Source organism: Urocampus carinirostris, chromosome 8 (assembly GCF_059441175.1).
Source record: "Urocampus carinirostris isolate Australia breed hairy pipefish chromosome 8, RoL_Ucar_1.0, whole genome shotgun sequence".
Taxonomy (NCBI): Eukaryota; Metazoa; Chordata; class Actinopteri; order Syngnathiformes; family Syngnathidae; genus Urocampus; species Urocampus carinirostris.
Genome location: NC_142356.1, coordinates 1307887 through 1327391, shown reverse-complemented (window position 1 = coordinate 1327391; position 19505 = coordinate 1307887). Strand labels below are relative to the sequence as shown.

General features: G+C 42.4%; 1 protein-coding gene across 1 annotated transcript in view; it reads right to left on the bottom strand.

The window, feature by feature from the left end:
- Positions 1-19505, bottom strand: part of htt (huntingtin) — a 65800-nt gene that overhangs the window by 17296 nt on the left and 28999 nt on the right. The window contains exons 37-54 of the mRNA XM_088341237.1: positions 18758-18874; positions 17343-17465; positions 17025-17272; positions 15709-15851; positions 15433-15643; positions 13102-13243; positions 11358-11537; positions 11121-11297; positions 10981-11057; positions 8810-8945; positions 8616-8738; positions 6725-6932; positions 6514-6659; positions 5459-5636; positions 4432-4515; positions 4188-4372; positions 3999-4125; positions 3825-3928 (exon numbers count right to left, since the gene is read on the bottom strand). Of these exons, the coding sequence (XP_088197363.1) occupies positions 3825-3928; positions 3999-4125; positions 4188-4372; positions 4432-4515; positions 5459-5636; positions 6514-6659; positions 6725-6932; positions 8616-8738; positions 8810-8945; positions 10981-11057; positions 11121-11297; positions 11358-11537; positions 13102-13243; positions 15433-15643; positions 15709-15851; positions 17025-17272; positions 17343-17465; positions 18758-18874 (2709 nt within the window). The remainder of the gene's footprint in view (positions 1-3824; positions 3929-3998; positions 4126-4187; positions 4373-4431; positions 4516-5458; positions 5637-6513; positions 6660-6724; positions 6933-8615; positions 8739-8809; positions 8946-10980; positions 11058-11120; positions 11298-11357; positions 11538-13101; positions 13244-15432; positions 15644-15708; positions 15852-17024; positions 17273-17342; positions 17466-18757; positions 18875-19505) is intronic.

The window sequence follows — 19505 nt, the reverse complement described above, 5'->3', positions numbered from 1 at the left end:
CCAATAATCAACATTTCAGTTTTTTCTGGGTTAAGGCGTAAAAAATTATTTGACATCCATCTTTGAATCTCAGTAAGGCAATCCTCCAGATTTCTAAAACTTAAATGTCCAGTTTTTTCCAGTGGCACATACAGTTGAGTGTCATCTGCATAGCAATGGAAACTAATATTATACTTGCGGATAATGTCACCAAGCGGGATCATATAAATACTAAAAAGAAGGGGGCCAAGTACAGAGCCTTGAGGAACACCACAAGGGACATTAGATTGTTTAGAGGTCATATTGCCATAGTTAACACATTGCATCCTGTCTGACAGGTAGGACCTAAACCACGAGAGTACAGTTCCTGAGATACCAATGCGTTCTAGACGAATCAATAATATGTTGTGGTCGACCGTATCAAAAGCAGCGCTGAGATCCAGCAGCAGTAACATTGATGAGGCACCAGAATCTATTGTTAAAAGGAGATCATTGGTTACTTTTGCAAGGGCTGTCTCAGTAGAATGATTTGCTCTAAATGCAGACTGGACAGTTTCAAAAAGGTTATTTTCTGACATGAAGTCATTTAGCTGCTGTGCAACGACCTTTTCAAGTAATTTCGCAAGAAATGGCAGATTTGACACTGGCCTATAATTACCTAGGCTTTCTGGGTCAAGGTTAGGTCGCTTAAGCGTGGGTTTAATGACGGCAGACTTGAAGGCTACAGGAACAATACCCGAGGATAGCGATATATTAATAATATTTAAAACTGATGGTCCTAAGATCTCAAACAGATCCTTCACCAGTGAAGCTGGAAACGGATCAAGCAGGCACGTAGTTTGTTTGGCCCTACTGACCATCTGTGTTAGATTATCAAGGGACAATTCATTGAAACTGGAGAATGTTTCTAAACAACCGCTGACACAGTCCATACCTAGCACCTCCACATCTTTGATATAGGAGGAGGAAACAGAGCGTTCTTTTAAAATTTCATTCCTGATTAGTTGAATCTTTTTATTAAAAAATTCCATAATGTCATTAGCAGAATGAGTGCAACCATTTGGGTTAAGTTGTTGTCTGGTAAGTTTCGCCACTGTGTCAAATAAAAATTTTGGATTATTCTTATGTTCAACAATAATCTTAGAGAAATACGAAGCTTTAGCTGAGGCAAGAGCTACTTTATATTTCAGCAAACTGTCACACCAGGCCAGTCGAAAAACCTCCAGCTTAGTAGTGCGCCATTTTCGTTCAATTTTTCTGCAACTTTGTTTGAGTAACCTAGTTTCTTCAGTAAACCAAGGTGTCTTCTTCTTGGGTCGGAATTTATACTTTAGGGGCGCCACAGAATCAAGAACATTTACCAAAGCAGTATTGAAGTTGTTTGTAAGTGAGTCAACAGACCCAGTGTACGAAGGGAAGGCTGCAGTTACCGTAGGTAATAATTCTTTTAAGGCTAACACCGTTTTAGGGCGGATATTGCGACTGCTAAAGCCTATATTTTCCTTATCACAGTAAACATTAAACAGCACCTCACATTTAACAAAATAGTGATCAGAGATGGCATTAGGATACGGTAACACTGTAACATTTGAGGCTACTACGCCACGGGTCAGGACAAGATCTAGAGTGTTCCCATCTTTATGAGTTGGCACATCAACTATTTGATTGAAACCAAATGTATCCATCAGTGACTTAAATGCAATTGCAAGTGAATTTGATGGGGAGTTTATGTGAACATTAAAATCACCAATAATTACAACATTATCCGCATACGTAACTAAGTCTGTTAACAAATCAGAGAATTCTTCCAAAAAATTTGAGTATGGTCCAGGTGGGCGATACACAACAACTACATAAATTGGTGTTGACATTAAGGACCTCATAACAAGTGCTTCAAACGTTTTAAAACTAGTAGGGGTATTAGAAGTAAATTTCAACCTATTTTCCGATATAAGAGCAACACCTCCACCTTTTTTGCATGGTCGTGCCAAGTGCGCACTCACAAAGTTAGGGGGAGAAGCCTCATTTAACACCACAAACTCATTTGGTTTCAACCAGGTCTCACAAAGGCCAATAAGGTTAAGATTGTGTTCATTAATAAGGTCATTAACAAGTAAAGCTTTGGAGGCTAGTGATCTAATATTAAGAAGGCCAAGCTTCAGCACTGTGGACTGAGCTGAAACCCTTCGCGAGTTTTGCACCTTAGTGGTAACCACCACAGGATTCGACTGCCGGTCCCGGGTCTTGTGCCTTGCATGACGGCAGATGCGGCCCGAATTCCACACCACAGGAATATTGTTGACCGGTGGAGTAGCAGGATGACTATTGGTAGAAAATAATGTTATTTCTTCTCCCTCCTCACCTAACAAGGGAGAAACAGAGGTAAGAGGCACAGAAGAAGATGCTATAGAATAGTATAAATCAGGGTGTATGGTGCAGTCAGTAGAACACTCTAAACTACAAAAACTATGTGAATTGCATGAATCTAGCATAGCGCTAGTTAGCTCTAGCATTACAGACTCCACACCCATGGTAACAGGTTCACTAATCACCTGTGACCTGGCCTGCACTAGTGTATCCTGTCATGGAAGGCTTAAACAGTAATCTATATTTTTAGAAAGAGTGAGAGCACCTTCCCAGTTAGGGTGAAGGCCGTCTCTCCTCAGCAGGTCAGGTCGGCCCCAGAAAGCAGGCCAGTTATCCACAAACCTAAATCCCTTCTGATTGCAAAAACTTGCCAGCCATCGGTTAAGCGAGACTAGTCTGCTAAACCTCTCATCATTGCCTCTCGCAGGCAAGGGGCCAGAGACAATTACTCGATGCCGACTCATCTTTCTGGCGAGATTACAGGTCCTAGCAATATTTTTCTTTGTAATCTCAGATTGTCTCATTCTAGTATCATTGGAGCCGACGTGAATGACTATATCGGTGTAGCTAGCCCTGTCCTGGTGTCTAGGTTTGCTCGTCAGCTCCCTCAAATTAGCCTCAATGTCGGGTGCTCTGGCCCCAGAAATACACATAACCGTGGCTGGGGTGCTAAGCTTTATGTTACGGGTGATGGAGTCACCTATAACTAGGGTGCGGGAGCCAGTAGACCGGGGTGGAGTGGGACTAGCTAGGGGGCTGAACTTGTTATGCGTCTGAATTGGCTCACCGCGATTAGCATGCCGTTTAGGGCTAATGCTAACCGGACTAGCAGGTTCGCTACAACCCACGCTAGCAGTGGTGTCCGAGGCACCTAACATTTTCCGTTTAAACTGCTCTAGCTCACGGACACGTCCCTCTAGAAGGGCAACCTGCCTACGGACACGGGAGCAACCTTTACAGCAACCCATACTTACTTGTAAGCGTCGGATGCCAAGAGCGTCCTAGCAGCCGTGGGAGGGGATATCCTTCAACAACGATCGGCAGCAGCTTCCGACTGTAAAAACAATTGTGCGCGGCACTTACCTTGCGCCAATCGTCCGAGATACTTACCCGAAACTTTTCAAGATAAAAAGTCTCAATCCAGAATTCTGCTAAAGTAGGAATCTGAAACAATCTCGTAGACGCGACGACGTGAGCAACACAAAATTCCCGCCACTCGATAACCCGGAACCGGAAGTCAAGGACGTATTGTATTCTATTCTATTTTATTCTAGATTATCTTGGTTTGTTGTACAGCTTGAGAGTACTGTTATGAAATATTGTTAATGTATTGTTCAATAAAGCATTAAATCAAGTGAATCGGTCGGCCTGGGGCTTATATACCCGCCGGCCAAATTCAACACTGTAACATGTTAACACCAAGTCATTTTTGCATGCCCAAAAATGTAGAAATGTTATCTGGTAGCTCTGGGGACTACCTCTTGCTGCGTGTCCTCCTCTTGGTCCATGGTGAGGGGTTGCGTGACCAAGACCCCCAGCAACGTAGCCCAGGTCTCCTCAAACTGAGTCCTGCTACTCCAGCCTGAGAAGTACAATGAATTCTTAAAAAAAGGACCACCAGGGGGCGATACCGATAGTGAATTTTGACAGACCCAAAATGTTAACGCGGTAAAGGAACTCTCTGAAGACGTCCTTCTCCTGCAGAAAGTCGACGGGAATCTCGGGCAAGGTGGTCCCGAACTCCCCGCCGGGCTGCGGGGACCAGCCCAGTTTCCAAACCTGTTGGAGAGCGAAAAGGGTCCACACCGGTTCCGGTCTCCATCGCGTCAAATCGGACTGACCAGTGGCGGCACCCGAGCGAAGCTGTTGACCAACGGCAGTCGGGCCAGGCTGATGACGACGTTGCGTAACGTGGGCGTCAGGAAAGCGGGGATGGAAGCGTTTTTGGGGTGACCTAAGGAAAAAACGCTCTGCAGGCCCTCTACTAATTCCGCCACGATCTCGCAGGCTCGCCACTCGCGCTCGTCTGCAAAGGAAAACCACGTGAGCAAAAACATGGCGGCCGTCGCCACAAAACCTTCGTACGTTTGGTGTGCGCGGAATCCGTCTCGTCTCTTCCGGACGTCTTTTTCTCTGGGAGGAGAAGACTGTCTCCGGGGCTCACCGACACTTCGGGGCAAACAAAAAAAATGGGTGGTCAGAGCTAAATTTCACCTCATTTTAAGAGAAAGACAGAAAAAACATTTCCCTTTAGGACTTGAACCCCCATCTGACTCAGCTAATCTCTAGAGTACCTTTAATGTTAAAACATTGTAGCAACAAATGTACAATCCTCACAGGCGCCGCCACGAGCCGCAGCCTTTCCAGCAGCTCCGTGTTATTTATTGTTTCAAGTGTCTGCTCCCATCTTTGGTGTTTTTCGTCCCGTTTGACAACTACACTTTGGATGACTTTCTTTTCTATGGTTTTAACTCCTTGCCCTGAAGAATTCTCGCGCCGGCGTGATGAGGGGGCCCTATCGTGGATGCAGAGCCGAAGCTAAGGCTAAGTAAGCGGCTAGCGGCGTCATAAGTCTTCGGTACCGTCCGTAATCATAGGAAATGTGAACTCTCTACCAAATAAGAGCGACAAACTGGCTGTGCTGGTGAAAAACATCAAAGCATACAGGGAGTGCAGTTTGCTGTGTTTTACAGAAACGTGGCTCACGTCTAGCATCCCGGACGCTAACGTGGAGCTACCGGCTTCAGCGCTGTTAGGGCAGACAGAGACACTTTAGCCAGAGGGAAGCGGAGAGGAGGCGAACTCGCTATCAAGGTGAACAGGAGGTGGTGTCACCCTGGGCACAAAGATTTCCATCTGCTGCAGGGACATCAAACTTTTGGCCTAGCGTGTGACGTCATCCACTCCGCTGTTGCTAAACGACAACACAGCACCCCGAGGCCATCCTGTTCATCTGTTAATTAACAACCAAAGGATACTGCTGGAAGTGTGAATTTCCCTACGGGGATGAATAAAGTATCTATCTAGACATCTATGTATCTAGACATCTATCTATCTAGACATCTATCAACAATCCTCCAAAAATACCCCATAATACGAGCATCCTTCTTACCAGCGAGCATAACGAGATGTAAGCAGTGGACGAGGGAACAAGTGTGCGTGGTGAACTCGGTGCTCGCTAGCTTGTTCCAGATGCAAGTCTGCTGCAGAGCCAGGCACAGACAAGACAGCGCCCCCTGGAGGTCCACGCTCAGAGGAAGTTGATCTTGTAGCAGGCGCCAGGCTATCACCTGGAAAAAACAAAACAAAGTTCGTGGAAAATCCCATTTCAGATAAATCGGGCCTCATCTTTGGAACAGAATCCATCCCGAATTGGATGTCCAGGTCTGATTCTGTGATCTAAATTTAGAGATAGATTGATAGAGAGAGATAGATGGAGATAGAGAGATAGAGAGAGATAGATAGAGATAGAGATAAAGATAGAGATAGATAGATAGAGATAAAGATAGAGATAGATAGATAGATAGATAGATAGATAGATAGATAGATAGATAGATAGATAGAGATAAAGATAGATAGATAGGGAGATAGAGATGGATAGATAGATAGAGGGATAGAGAGATAAAGATAGAGAGATAGAGAGCTATAGAGATAGAGATACAGAGATATAGATAGAGATATAGATATAGATAGGGATATAGAGATTAATAGAGATAGAGAGATATAGATATAGAGATAGAGAGATGTCTAGATAGATACTTTATTCATCCCTGTAGGGAAATTCACACTTCCAGCAGTATCCTTCTGTTGAATAAAATAAAATAATAAAATAAAGATTAATGTGGGCTTTTACTCCCCGGGTGGAGTTAAAGAGCCTCATGGCATGAGGAAGAAATGATTTCCTCAGTCTGTCTGTGGAACAAGACTGTGACAGCAGTCTGTCGCTGAAGCTGCTCTTCGGTTTGGAGATGATGCTGTGTAGTGGATGTCATGAATTCTCCATGATTGACCGCACCCCATTATATTAATTTATTTACATCTTATAAATATGTTCACATTTTTGAGACTTTAGAAATTGGATTCAATACATTTTGTTGCAATTAAGTCCTCATTTTTAGAATAATGAATTCAAAAATGTCGGTAGGGGATGAGGATTTGGTATTTTACCTCGGTGGCGGTGCAAGTGAACGTGGTGATAAGGTCTTCTTGGTCTTGGGAGATGCGCAACGAAGACGGGAGCTGGTTGACGGAGAGAAGGTACCGGGAGAGAGCGCTACAAAGCGCTAAAACTTTGCTGTAGAAACCCGGCTCATCTGAAAGCAGAAGACGGAGAGGCGTCCGACACGGGCGAGTCAAAGGTTTTTCTGGTGGTTCTTACCGTAAACGTCGGCCAATCGGCTCCAGTAAGGCTTCGGCTCGGACAAGGGCAAAAAAGAACGATGCGGGGTAGGGAGTGAATCTGTGACCTTGGCCAGGTGTTCCAAGGTCACCTGCAAGGCGCTCTCCAACAAAAGCGAACCCTGCCCTCGCGCCAAGCGCTCCACGCCCAAGCTTAAGCACGGGCACAGGAGGCTCAGGTTCAACGTCTGCAAAACAAATCACAATTTGGCGTTCCCTTTTCACATTTTTGTTGTTTTTGCATTTTTTTTGTCCTTTTTGGGTCGTGTTTTAGAGGTCATTTTAGTTGTCTTTATTTGGTACCTTTATTGGTCACATTTTTAGTTGTTTTTAGACTTTTATCAGACATTTTTGGGTGCGTTTCTGGTCGCGGTTATTGTAGTCACTTTCGGACTTTCGTCGGACGCTTTTGTACTTTTGTCGGTCGCTTTTGTACTTTTCTAGTGGTTTTTGGTTGCATTTCTGGAAGTGTCTTTGGTCGTGTTTTTGGACTTTTTAAAATCGTTTTAGGATGGTTTTTGGTCATTTTTAGTTGTCTTTCTTTTGTCTGTTTTTTGTACCTTTATTGGTCACGTTTTTAGTTGTTTTTAGACTTTTATCAGTCGTTTTTGGATGAGTTTCTGGTCACGATTATTTTAGTCGCTTTCAGACTTTGGTCAATCGCTTTTGGACTTTTCTGGTCGTTTTTGGTTGCATTTCTGTGAGTGTCTTTGGTCGTGTTTTTGGGTAATTTTTGGACTTTTTTAAATTGTTTTAGGATGTGTTTTTGGTCATTTTTATTTGTCGTTTTCTGCTGTTTTTGGTACCTTTCTTGGTCACATTTTTAGTTGTTCTTAAGACTTTTATCAGTCGTTTTTGGGTGCGTGTCTGGTCGCGGTTATTTTAGTCGTTTTCGGACTTTCGTCGGTTGCTTTTGCAATTTTCTAGTCGTTTTTGGTTGCATTTCTGGTAGTGTCTTTGGACTTTTAAAAATTGTTTTAGGATGTGTTTTTGTTCATTTTAGACAGACAGACAGACAGACAGACAGACAGACAGACAGATACTTTTTTCATCCCCGCGGGGAAATTCACATATTTATCGTTTTCTGCTGTATTTTGTCTGTTTTTGGTATCTTTATTGGTCACATTTTTAGTTGTTCTTACACTTTTATCAGTCGTTTTTGGGTGCGTGTCTGGTCGCGGTTATTTTAGTCGCTTTCGGACTTTCGTCAGTCGCTTTTGGACTTTTATCGTCCTTTTTGGTTGCATTTCTGGAATTGTCTTTGGCCGTATTTTTGGACTTTTTATAATCGTTTTAGGATGTGTTTTTGGTCATTTTTAGTGGTTTTATTTGTCGTTTTCTGTGTTTTTGTCTTTTTTTTAGTTATTTTTGGATGCGTTTTTGGTCGTGTGTTGGGACGTGAATTTTGGTCATTTATGTGTATTTTTTGTTTGTTTTTTGTCAGGATAAATGGGCAAAATATTTACAAGCTAGTCAAGTAAAAATACTGAACAAAGTAGCTTCAAACTACCCATTTTTCTTCTGTTAGGCTTTATATGAATGTTGGCAAAAACAAAGGCTAGTTTCTCCTATAGAAGGCTGTCATAAATCTGTTTAGACCTCATTTTGGTGTTTTGTATTCAGACCGTACGTGTTGGGGAAAAGGGCAGCTTGCCGTTTGCTTCGGTGCCGACGTGAAAAAGGGAAGAAGCCGCACTGGCTTTAAAGCTGCAGTGTTCAAAATCTAGCCAAAAAGGACAGGCTTGTAGCCTGGAATTTGCAGCAATAAAGAAATTGACTTAATACATTTGGTGATAGACCGGGGTAAGTGTGAAAATCGAGGGAATACTGTATTCCCACGAGAAGATGAGGTTGATGTGCGTTCCGCTTACTTCACATCTTAGAACGCTGAGAAGGTCGGGGGCAGCTAGCTTAGTGAGCAGCTCGGTGGTCTCCGATAAGGACGCGTCTCCACCCAGACAACACTGGGATTTCACCAGCGACACGTACCACTCCTAGCAAAAAAAGTTATTTTCAGTGTGCTTTCTTTTCAGAAAACTAAGGAGACCCGGGTCGTACATCACACCTTATCGGCATTGACCGATTGAGGGGCCGGGGGCGGCTTTCCGTCTAAGGGGTGCGATGTCACCGGGGGCGACGGGCTACTGGTTTTGGCAACGCTGGCTCGAAACCTGTCCAGCAGGGAGTAGAACCTTTGATGCCTGGGATGGGGAAAAAAAACGTATCACTGTTTTGCTCATGATGCACATTTTTCTTCTTCTTCTTCTTCTTTCAGTCTTGATTCAACCTGACACTGAACATTATGCCCACTGCACAACAAAGTCTAAGTTGCTTTGCTACGCAACCCTTTGTCAGCAAAGATTCCCGACAGCATACACTGGTTTACCCACTCCGCATCATATGATATCGGTAATTCTAAAACTATCTTTCGCCATTCACCTCTATCCCTTGCACTCATTCAATTAAACAACCTCACATCCGGCTTTTTACAGCACATGGCAGCCTCTCACCCACCCCATATATCCTCCTCCTAATCTATCCTGTCAATTGCTTTCTCTAAATCCATAAATGCCCTATACTCCTCTCTTCCTTTCGCTATAAACTTTTCACACAACTGCCTCACTGCAAAACTCTGTTCTGTACATTCCTTTACTCTTTTAAAGCCACACTCTCCTTCCCAAAGTACTCCTTATCCCTTATTCCCCTATCAAAATCCTGCCATAAAGCTTTCCCACCACACTCAACTCGGAATCTTGATCTCAGACTATTTCCTGCACGTCAAAACTCTCTACTTGCTTTACAGCAGGGGACAGCAATCGTTTTGAAGCTGAGAGATAATTTTGTTACTGATTAACACAAAGACCTGCCAGTTTTATTTTAAGTTATCAACTCATTTAAAAAAAACGTATGTTATTACTACAACATTACCAAGATATGTTAATACCAGGTACGAAATATTATGGTGAAAATAAGCTCAGTGAAACACTAAATCTTTGAACTTGTATAGGGGGCAGGAGTCTTTTACTATTATGTAATTGTAGAGTCATTTTAAAGAGAAATTTGGAAGAATGTATCATGTACCTAAAGACACTGATCATAATGACAATATATCAAGCCAATTACAAATCACGTTTCCTAGGAAACAACAATGGCCGGTCACTGGTGAGCTAGTTTCATAATTTCATAAATTAGGTGGATAGAGAGAGAGATAGAGATAGATAGATAGATAGATAGAGAGAGAGATAGAGGTAGATAGAGATAGATAGACAGATACTGTATTCATTCCGGAGGGAAATTCACACTTCCAGCAGTATCCTTGTGTTGAAAATAAAATAATAATAAAATAAAATAAATAGAATACATAAATACCCAGTATAACGTGTTGATATAGAGTATTTAAATAGTGCTACATAAATAATAATAATAATAATAATAATTTCCTTGTATTGTCATTCTGTGTAACAATGTACACAGAACGAAATGTCGATTGCATCTGACCCGATGCAGCCGCAGCCAAGAGAGGGCGCCGCCGACCACTTTTTAAGTCTTAGGAATGACTCGGCCGGGGCGCGAACCCGAACCTCCCAGTCTCAAAGCGGGCGCCTTACCATCTAGGCTACTGAGCTGGTAAAATGCACACTGTAAAAAAATAGGCTAATATGCAAATGTGGGGGTGGGGTTTCATGTGGGCTTTTACTCCCCTGGGTGGAGTTAAAGACCCTCATGGCATGAGGAAGAAACGATCTCCTCAGAAATTATAGCAGAAGAAGGAAGAACGAGACAGTGTAAACAGGAAGAAAATGGAGGAATACAGTGAGACGCAGAAAGAGAGGAGGGCAAAAAAAAAGATAGGGAGAAAAGGGATATAGAAAGATAGACAGAAAGAAAGAGATACAGAAAGACAGACAGGCAGATAGAAAAATTAAAGAGAGAGAAAGGAAAAAAAATTGACAGACAAAGATGAAAAGACAGACAAAAAGATTCAGGAATAAAGACAAACATAGAAATAAAGGATATTACGAAATATAATACTAATAAAAGGAGATCATTTTTCCGATTCATTATCTGAAGTATTTTGATAACTTTAAATTGGCATATCATTCCATTTTGCTCATTTCTGTACTATTTTTCCTCATATTTTAACTGATGGTACAATTTTTATCGTATTTCTCAGTGTAGCCCTCTGAGAAACTTCAGTGATTTACGGTTCCACAAAAAAATGTGACTCCACATCACCTCTGAGCCAGGCCGCTGGTCTGCAGGTATCCCTGGATCCGGTCCAGTTCCTCCACCGGCAGCTGAGCCACACTGTTCTGAAGGACGAAGACGCGGGTTCTTTTCGAGTCCGACGACAAAAGACGCCGCGAAAAACGAACCTGTAAGGTTTCCGCCAGCAACATCTCCACCCGACGACACGCTAAGGTATCCACCATCCGGGCCAGAACCCGGAAAGGAGTGTTGAGCAGTTTGTCCACGTAGAGCATCAGCAAGGAACCCGACTGGCTCAGGTGGATGCCTTCTAAGCACTGCAGCGTCTTTTTAAGCATGGTGGGCTGCACAAAAACGGAAGCCGGCGAGAAATGGAACGGAGGACTCCCTCGTCCGGCACTTACCTCGGTGAGGTTGTAACAGCGGGACTGAATGGCTTGAATGAAGAGGCCGCTGGCGGCCGAATTGCGGTGCACGGCGCTGATGAAGTCCTGCACGGGCGGCTCGTGGGAAAGGCTGATCAGGTCGCTCACGTGGTTGACGATCAGCCACGTGAGATGTTCCGAGTCGTGGAGGTTCTGACACTGCACAAAAGAGTCCATCGAAGTCAGCTGCCATAAACGACTCATGGATTTTCAGGACCGTGAGGGCGCACATAAAAGTCGCAGATTTTCTTCAAACAGTGTGTAAGATGTAAAGCGGTGGGCCAAGACCTGTTTGGTGGCCTTGGGGTTGGGCGCCCGGCCCAGAGACTGGGACGTCACAGGCAATGTTCCCTGTAATTTTCCTCGGGTCTGAGCGTTCACACAAAGTTGGTGAGCAACGCTTGAAACAACAGTGAGCAACGGCAATCCCAAGCGTGGCAACTAAGTCATTATCAAATGTGTCCAAAACGTGACATCACGTTACATTTTGCTGAGTTTCCCGCAATGCAAAATTATTTTTCTCACTTTTGAAGGAATCGACTCATGTACGATTGCCTACAAACGTCATTTGTTTTTACAATTCTTTCACAAGATTTCCATTTCTTTTATTCCTGGTATCGCGTAATACTAATATTTTTTGGGGCTAATTTAGTCAGTTGCATGATACAGAAATGTATTTAATTACATTTTTTTAGTGGAAGTACAATGTTGGCAACAAGATTCACTTGATATAATTGGAAATGATTTGAATGCAACACAAACTTTTTCTTCTTTTTCCCTGTTTTTTTTCTACTTTTTTAAAAAAAAATCTCATTTATTGACTGACGTCTGGGGGCTTGTGCAAAAAAATGACTGTGCTGTTTGTGCATTATGCCTCGAGAGCGTTGTACCTCGCACATTAAGTGTTAAACGTCATTATTAGAAGAAACGTGAACAAGGATGAGTCTGGCAAGGCGCAGACGTTAAAACGCGCCGTGTCCAGATACGGCAAACAAACACAGACCCCAAAAACCTTTGTCACCGCTAAAAACACCACCACTGAAGCAAGTAATCACATTACTCACTGCATACAAAGCATAGAAAACCGTTTATATCTGAGTCCAAATCAGCTGTTATTTGCCTTCTGCCTTGTTGCTGTGATTTCAGGTTTTGATATTTTCTGCAATAAGATTTCATTGATGAATGGTATGGTAGCTGTCCATATCACTTGTTTTTGATTGGAGTTTATTGTTGTTGAAGAATGGTTGAATCTGGTTGATTCTTGTGGTAAAAAGTTGAAGTCGTGGATTTCTACTGTCCTCTCTATATGTTGCTCACATTATTTTTTAGTTTATTGATGAAGAATAGTGGAAGATAAATTGGTCAGTTATACTATTTCAATGTATATCCGTGCGAGTCATTGATCTTGGTGTGGCACACTGATTTACAAGGAAATTTGAAAGTGGCACCGAAAAGGTTGCTGTCCCCTGCACCAGAGTATTTTTTAAAAATTTGGTTTTACATGTGTGTTTTACTTTGCCATCAAGACTTAAATAAACAAAACTTGGTTTTGCTTCCGTATAATTTGTATTTGCATGTCTATTGGGTTGCAACATGGTCGCAGCAGAGGGCACCCGCGCCCTATTGTGCCTTGCGTATGTGTTAAATCTAGAGATACAAGCAGCTGAGGCGCCATTTAACACGTGGCTCGTGAGGAATACGGTACATTGTGAAAAAGCCATACCACATAGTCGCAGAAAAGGATGAGAGCTCCTCGGCGGACAATCTCTCTGTTGATCATGGCCAATAGGGACACGGGACTCTCCTCTTGATCTTCCAATGAGGAGTGAGGGCTGAGTGGTTTTGTGCAAGGTCTGCTGTGTCTCCTCAAAAAAAAAACAATACATGTCCATTAATACAAGTAGCAGATAAATACAACTATTATAAGCTTAAGATACAATTTTCTTAAAGCAGGGGTGTGCAAACCTTTTGATTGTGACTCCCCTGCAGAACAAGTGTCACGATCGAAGTCTGTAAAATGTGTTTATTAAGAAATATTGATTGCCGTGATTAATATTAAAAAAGTGATCGTTGTCTATATAATGAGTTCATCAAGACATGAATGCAAATGCCCCCTGGCCCACTACGAGTGGTATTACAGCTGGAATGATTGCAGTTTAAAGATTGGCCCTAAAAAATCCTGCCCGACCCTGCCCGCGGGTGTTGAAACCCAAACCAGAGCCTAAAGAAAACCCGAATTTTCATATTTTGTTTGAAAGATTTTTTTTTAGTTATTTATAAGGAGGAGGGGGGCTTTGTCGCGCTGAGTATATTTTAATTATCCATCTGTACTTGTTCTTAGTTTCTTTTTCTTTGTGGAGGATGCGCGCGAGTGATGGATTCCGTCCCCCAGTTGCGCAATGCAGCCCACAGACTGGGATGCGCCGAGCCAAGCGCGTGAACGGGGGCTCCATTGCGGAATCCACCGCGCACTCGGATCTTCCACAAAGAAAAAGAAACTAAGAACAATTATGGATACGCGCCGAACGCTGATGTTTTTTCAAAAAGTCTGCGAGACATAAGCCTGGCCTGACACGAACCCGAAGTAATGATTGACATTTGAGGCCCAACTTGAATTTCCATTAAGAATCAGGTCAGGTTCGGGCTAATATTTAACTAGTGAGCTGCAATACCGCCCGTGGCCTGCCAAGGGGCATTGGTATTAATATGCGTTGATAAACACATTATACAAACTACGATTGCGACACTGGTTCTGTCGGAAGAACAGCACTGGGAAGCGTAAGAAAAACAGAGTGCCGATCACGTGAAGGAGAGTCAGATTCTGCGGGGGAGTCGGAATGAGGCACAATACCGGCCGCATTGGGTTGAATATCTGGCAGAAGGCCAGAATGCAGAGGGAAAAATCATGGACTGGATTTTTATTTTTATCTCCTTAGGTAAGGATCTGAGAGAGATTTTTTTTTTTTTAAAAGACGCCACCCCAAAAATAAGAAAACGTGTTTTGTGTTTACAGCTTTTTTCCATCCTCACAACAATGCTAAAATTCACCCTATGCAGTCCCAGTCTGATGCGGGGATTATAATTCATGCGTTCATTACATCCAGTCATGGGAACTCATTTTATTACTATATATATTTTGTTGCTGCCTTTTTAAATGTTTTTTCTTTCCTCGTAATTAACGGCAGCTGGTATCAGTTTGTACGACATTGTCGTATGAAGTGCCATTAACCTCTAAGGGTTGCGCCCAAGAGGACAGGTTCATGCTACACCTAAACAAGGGACTATGAAATGTGTATTAGGGCAACCATTACGTATCAATTATGGATATCTATTATGGGGCACGCAAAAAATTAGGGTAGCGTTTCCCAGTGGCAAATTGTAATGGGAAGCTGAAAATGTAAACTACATAATCTTCATTTTACTTAACACCTATCTAGAAAGAGATTTTATTCAAAAATATTTACACACTATTGCTCAGATACACAAGTATATTCGCGATAGCTCATTTTAAGGAGCTATGGGGAAATGCATTATGTGAGTTCATTTCTTTGTCATTAGTACCAGGATGCACGTTTGTTCATGTGTGAGAGAGAGGGAGACGTGTGTAGCAATGTTTTTGTTCAGCTTCTGAATCGGTGCAGCCGATGTCCATCTGGCCCCTAGGCAATATTGAGTATAGGGCATTGGGATTGTGGGAGTGTGAAAGACAAAGCTGAGGGAGTTTTTTTTTAATTGGAAGTTGATATAAATTAGTTCCAAGCATTAATTCAATTATTTTTTTAAATTAATATTTAAAAGTTATTGCACTTTTATTATGAATTAAGCCAGTCTTCAAGCATTACCGTGTAAATATTTTTGCCCATTTAACCTGACATTCTTTTATCTTTCTTTTTCTCTATGTGCTAATCCTAGAATGCCATGTCTAATTTCCTTGCAACTCATATTCACGACCTTGTTATGTATGACGATAAATACGATTCAATATGTCAACTTCCAGACTAGAAAGAGGGTCCACATTCTCCATGACTTAGGGCTTCTGTTTTTTTTTTTTTACCTGGGTGTCTGATGCACCGCAGCCCACCAGGAGTAGTCCGTGTAGTTGACCAGGAGCAGGACTTGGCACCAGAGCAGCACCAGGGAGGGGTGGGTGGTGACCAGGCCCTGCACCATGCCGTTCAGGGTCTCTAAATGATAGTAATGGCCGAGCTCGCCCTCCTGGGATTTCAGGAGCTGGCCGGCTGCAGCGGTGATCCTCCGGAACATCCCTGCGCGGAAAAAAAACAGGCCGGTAGAGCGCCTCGTCGTCACCGCCGATCGGGTCGGGGCTTACCACTTTTGAAGACGTGAATCAAACACATGAGGAGCGTCCCCAGCTGCTGGCAGTAGAAAGTGTGCTGCTGCTCGTTGATGTCTACTTTCACTCGTTTGCAGGAAATTTCGTCGAGGAGCACGCCCACTATTTGGAGTAAGAATCTACGACAGAAAAAGAAAATAAAGATACAACCAATGTTCCCTCTAATTTTCCAGGGGTCTGAACATTCACACAAAGTTGTTGAGCAACGCTTGAAACAACAGTGAGCAACGGCAATCCCAAGTGTGGCAACTAATCCATTATCAAACATGTCCAAAACTTGACATCAACTTACATTTTGCTGAGTTTCCGGCAATGCAAAATTCTTTTTCTCTTTTGAATGAATTGACTCATGTACTATTGCAAAGGTTGTACGGCCTCCAAACGTCGTTTGTTCTTACAATTCTTTCACAAGATATCCATTTCTTTTTATTTCCTGATATATTTTGTCGCATAATATTAACATTTTGGGGGGCTTATTGAGTCGGTTGCAAGATACAGAACTGTACTTAATCACATTTTTTTAGTGGAAGTACAATGTTGGCAACAAGATTCACTTGATATCATTGGAAATTATTTGAATGCAACACAAGCTTTTTCTTCTTTTTTCCGTGTTTTTTTACTACTTTTTTAAAAAAATTCCTTTAAAAAAAATCTCATTGTGTTTATTTTTTCCGAGTTGTTACTTTTTTCTTTTTGGTTTCTATTTACTTTTTTCCTACATTTCTTTCTTTTCTTTATTTCTGTTTTTTTTTCTAAATTTTTCCTTCTTTTTTTCTCTTCCTTTTGTTTCTTTTTTTTCTCAGCTTTTCACTACTTTTTCATTTTGGTATTTTTTTCTTTTTTGTTCTATTCCTCCATTCCTTTAAGTCATTTTGTGCATCATTTTACATCATGGTCATGTTGGGATGAAAAGAAGCAAAAACAACCCGAAGAGCCGTTTAGGACCCGAAAGAGCCGGTTAATTTTAGTGAGCCGAGCCGAAGAAGCCGGTTCTCGACAAACTCTACAAACTTTACTTATTCAAAAGACTGCATTTAGGACACAGCGTCAGGGGAACCCGTGTATTTTGACCTTCATGCACTGTAACTTTGACTTAAATGTAAATTTCCCTTAGGGGATGAATAAAGTATCTATCTAATCTAATCTAATCTTAAGTCGTTTCTTAATTAGTAATTTTGAGCCCTGATTTTTGTGCGCTGAAATGTGCGAGCAGCTTAGAGGGAACACTGGTTACAACTTTATCCCTCACTCTGTCTTTTCATACCCCCATCTCTCTTTATTCATCCACCAACCTGGCAAAAGTTTCCTCAGGTGTGACTTTGTCGGAATCGTCCGATTCGTGACAGTCAAAAGTGGGCGGGGCGTCGGGGGAGGGGCTCCTCTGGTAGAGGCGATGTACCGTGTGGCAGGAAAGAAGATGCGGGGACAAGGAGAGCTCGTGGACGCGCGATAAGACGATATCCTCCGTGGACTGCGAGATCAAAACCCGGAGGACCGCCAGGATGCCCGATACCCACAATTGGACCGTGCTCACAGATGCCTGAAGGAGCAATTGTTGAAATAAAAACCACAAAAAAGCCAAATCGAAGGCAAACGTTTTGGTTCCTCACCATGGTGACGGGAACCACAAACATGCTCTTGAGAAGCATGTCCACAGGTCTGAGAGAGGACGGCGCCACGCTCTCGAAAAGCGTGTTCAGAACACCCAACGCCTCTGGAGAATCTAAATGCATCTATAGAGAGACCATACACACCAAGGGGACGTGGGATCCATCAGATAGGACCCAATTGGAGAACATACTACAGCTTAACTGAGACCAAACAGAGGTCTTAGTCAACGGCTCTGAAAGTCAGAGAAACCAAAACTGCAAGATTTTAGACAAAGGGTCTCCAACGTGGTGCCTCGTAAAGACAGTCAAGGTGCCAGCAGACCTGTTCTGAAAAGAGCTCACCAGTGCTGGGTCATTTATTGCTTGACTGAGTCTCTTTAACCCCAATTTCCATAATTCATCTGGTAATAAAATAGTAACGACATAGTAATAACATGATACGTTGTTATTTTCGAAATTGAATCTCTGTTTATGGATCTTATAAAGCAAATGAGCAAAAATGGTGCCGTTTTGTTTTAGCTACCTATCTGGCTACCTTTGTAGCTAGCCATGTTCTTACCTTTTTATCTATTTCAGCAAGATGCTTAGCTAGCTTTTTTCATCCTATCTAGCTAACAATTTATCCTTTTGTTGCTAGTTATCAAGCCACATTTTGGCTTCTTTTTACCTAGCTCTCTATTTAGCTTACTATCTGGCTTTTTAGTTGCCTTTTTACCCTTTTAGCAAGCTATCTAACTGCCCTTTAGTTTTTTTTCCCGTTTACCTTTTGAGCTAACCACCAAGCTACCTTTTTAGCTCCTGAGCAATGAGTCGCGATTTTCGAAATTCCTATCCAACTGCCTGCCCTTCAAGCTAATTAGGAACACAAAGTAGCTCGACGCTTGATAAAAGGTTGGAGACCCCTGCTGGAGACCTCGATATAGTGTTACAATGTGGGTGCTATTTTTGGCTCTGAGCGCAATTGTAAGGTGTGGTTCAATGTCTGAAAATCCTTTCCCGAGGTCGTCTGTTGCAATTCCTATCAGTGCGGAAGAGCGTCTCTCTGGTCTCTTTCCTCTCATGGTCCGTCTGTGCCTTGCCATATTTGTATTTACTTTACAATTCGCGTTTGTGTATTTGGTGTTCCGGGTTGTTGGGTCTGGGAAAAGGAAGGGATTTTATTGTCTTATTGTACACTGAATGTTTAAATACAGCACTTTGAGTGGTTAAAAAGTGGGATACAAATACAATTCCTGGGGTAAAAAGGATTCAGAAGGCATTAGCTAAATACCAACGGTTTCAATGCCCCGCAATATGGCAATTTGTCTTTTCAATTCCCACCTCAGAACAGATGTCATCACCCGGGGCTCTTTTGTACGTAAAATGGCTGACGCGCTGCAAAGTTTTCCTTCCAAAAGATGTTTTGTAGGCGTTACCTGCTGCCTGGCAATCATGGGGAGTATGACATCGGCAATCTGCCGAGACAGCCTTTTCCACTTGTCCTCGTTTTCTTTGTGACACTGCTGCAGGACCAGGATGAACATCTCCAGAACCTATGTGAGAAAAACACATCTTGATATCTGGATAATAGCTTTATAATAGGGGTGGGCGATACGGGAATTCTTTTTTCAAAATAAAAACACCATCTAGGATCGTTTTTTTCTTTTTTACTCATTTTTATCATGCTGAACAAAAACAGGGGTCTTCAACGTGGTGCCCCCTAAGGACAGCTGGGGTGCCCACTGACCTTTTCTGAAGATTGATCACCAGTTTTGGGTTATGCGATTTTCTTGTACAATACTTTTTTAAGTGACTGACTGAGTATTTAACTCATCAATTAACCTAGTAATAGCGTGATAACAGGATGCCATTAGCACTAATTAGTTGCAAGATGTAGCTCTCATATTAAAAAAGCTTGGAACTCAAAGGATAAAATGAACCCCTCCTTACATGTCATAATTCATGATAACGCCGATGATAATAATACATTCTATTTAAAGTCACCAGTCTTTTATGAATTGAATTAGACATTTTCATTATATTCTGTTTTCATCAGGTGCTTCTACATTGTCCATTAATAATAACAAAATAATCTTTTTCCTGGCCAAATTCGGGGACTTTTTAGGCACTCTCAAAGCCAATTTTCCAACTTCTTCAGTACTTGGTTTCTTCAGCGTAACGCTT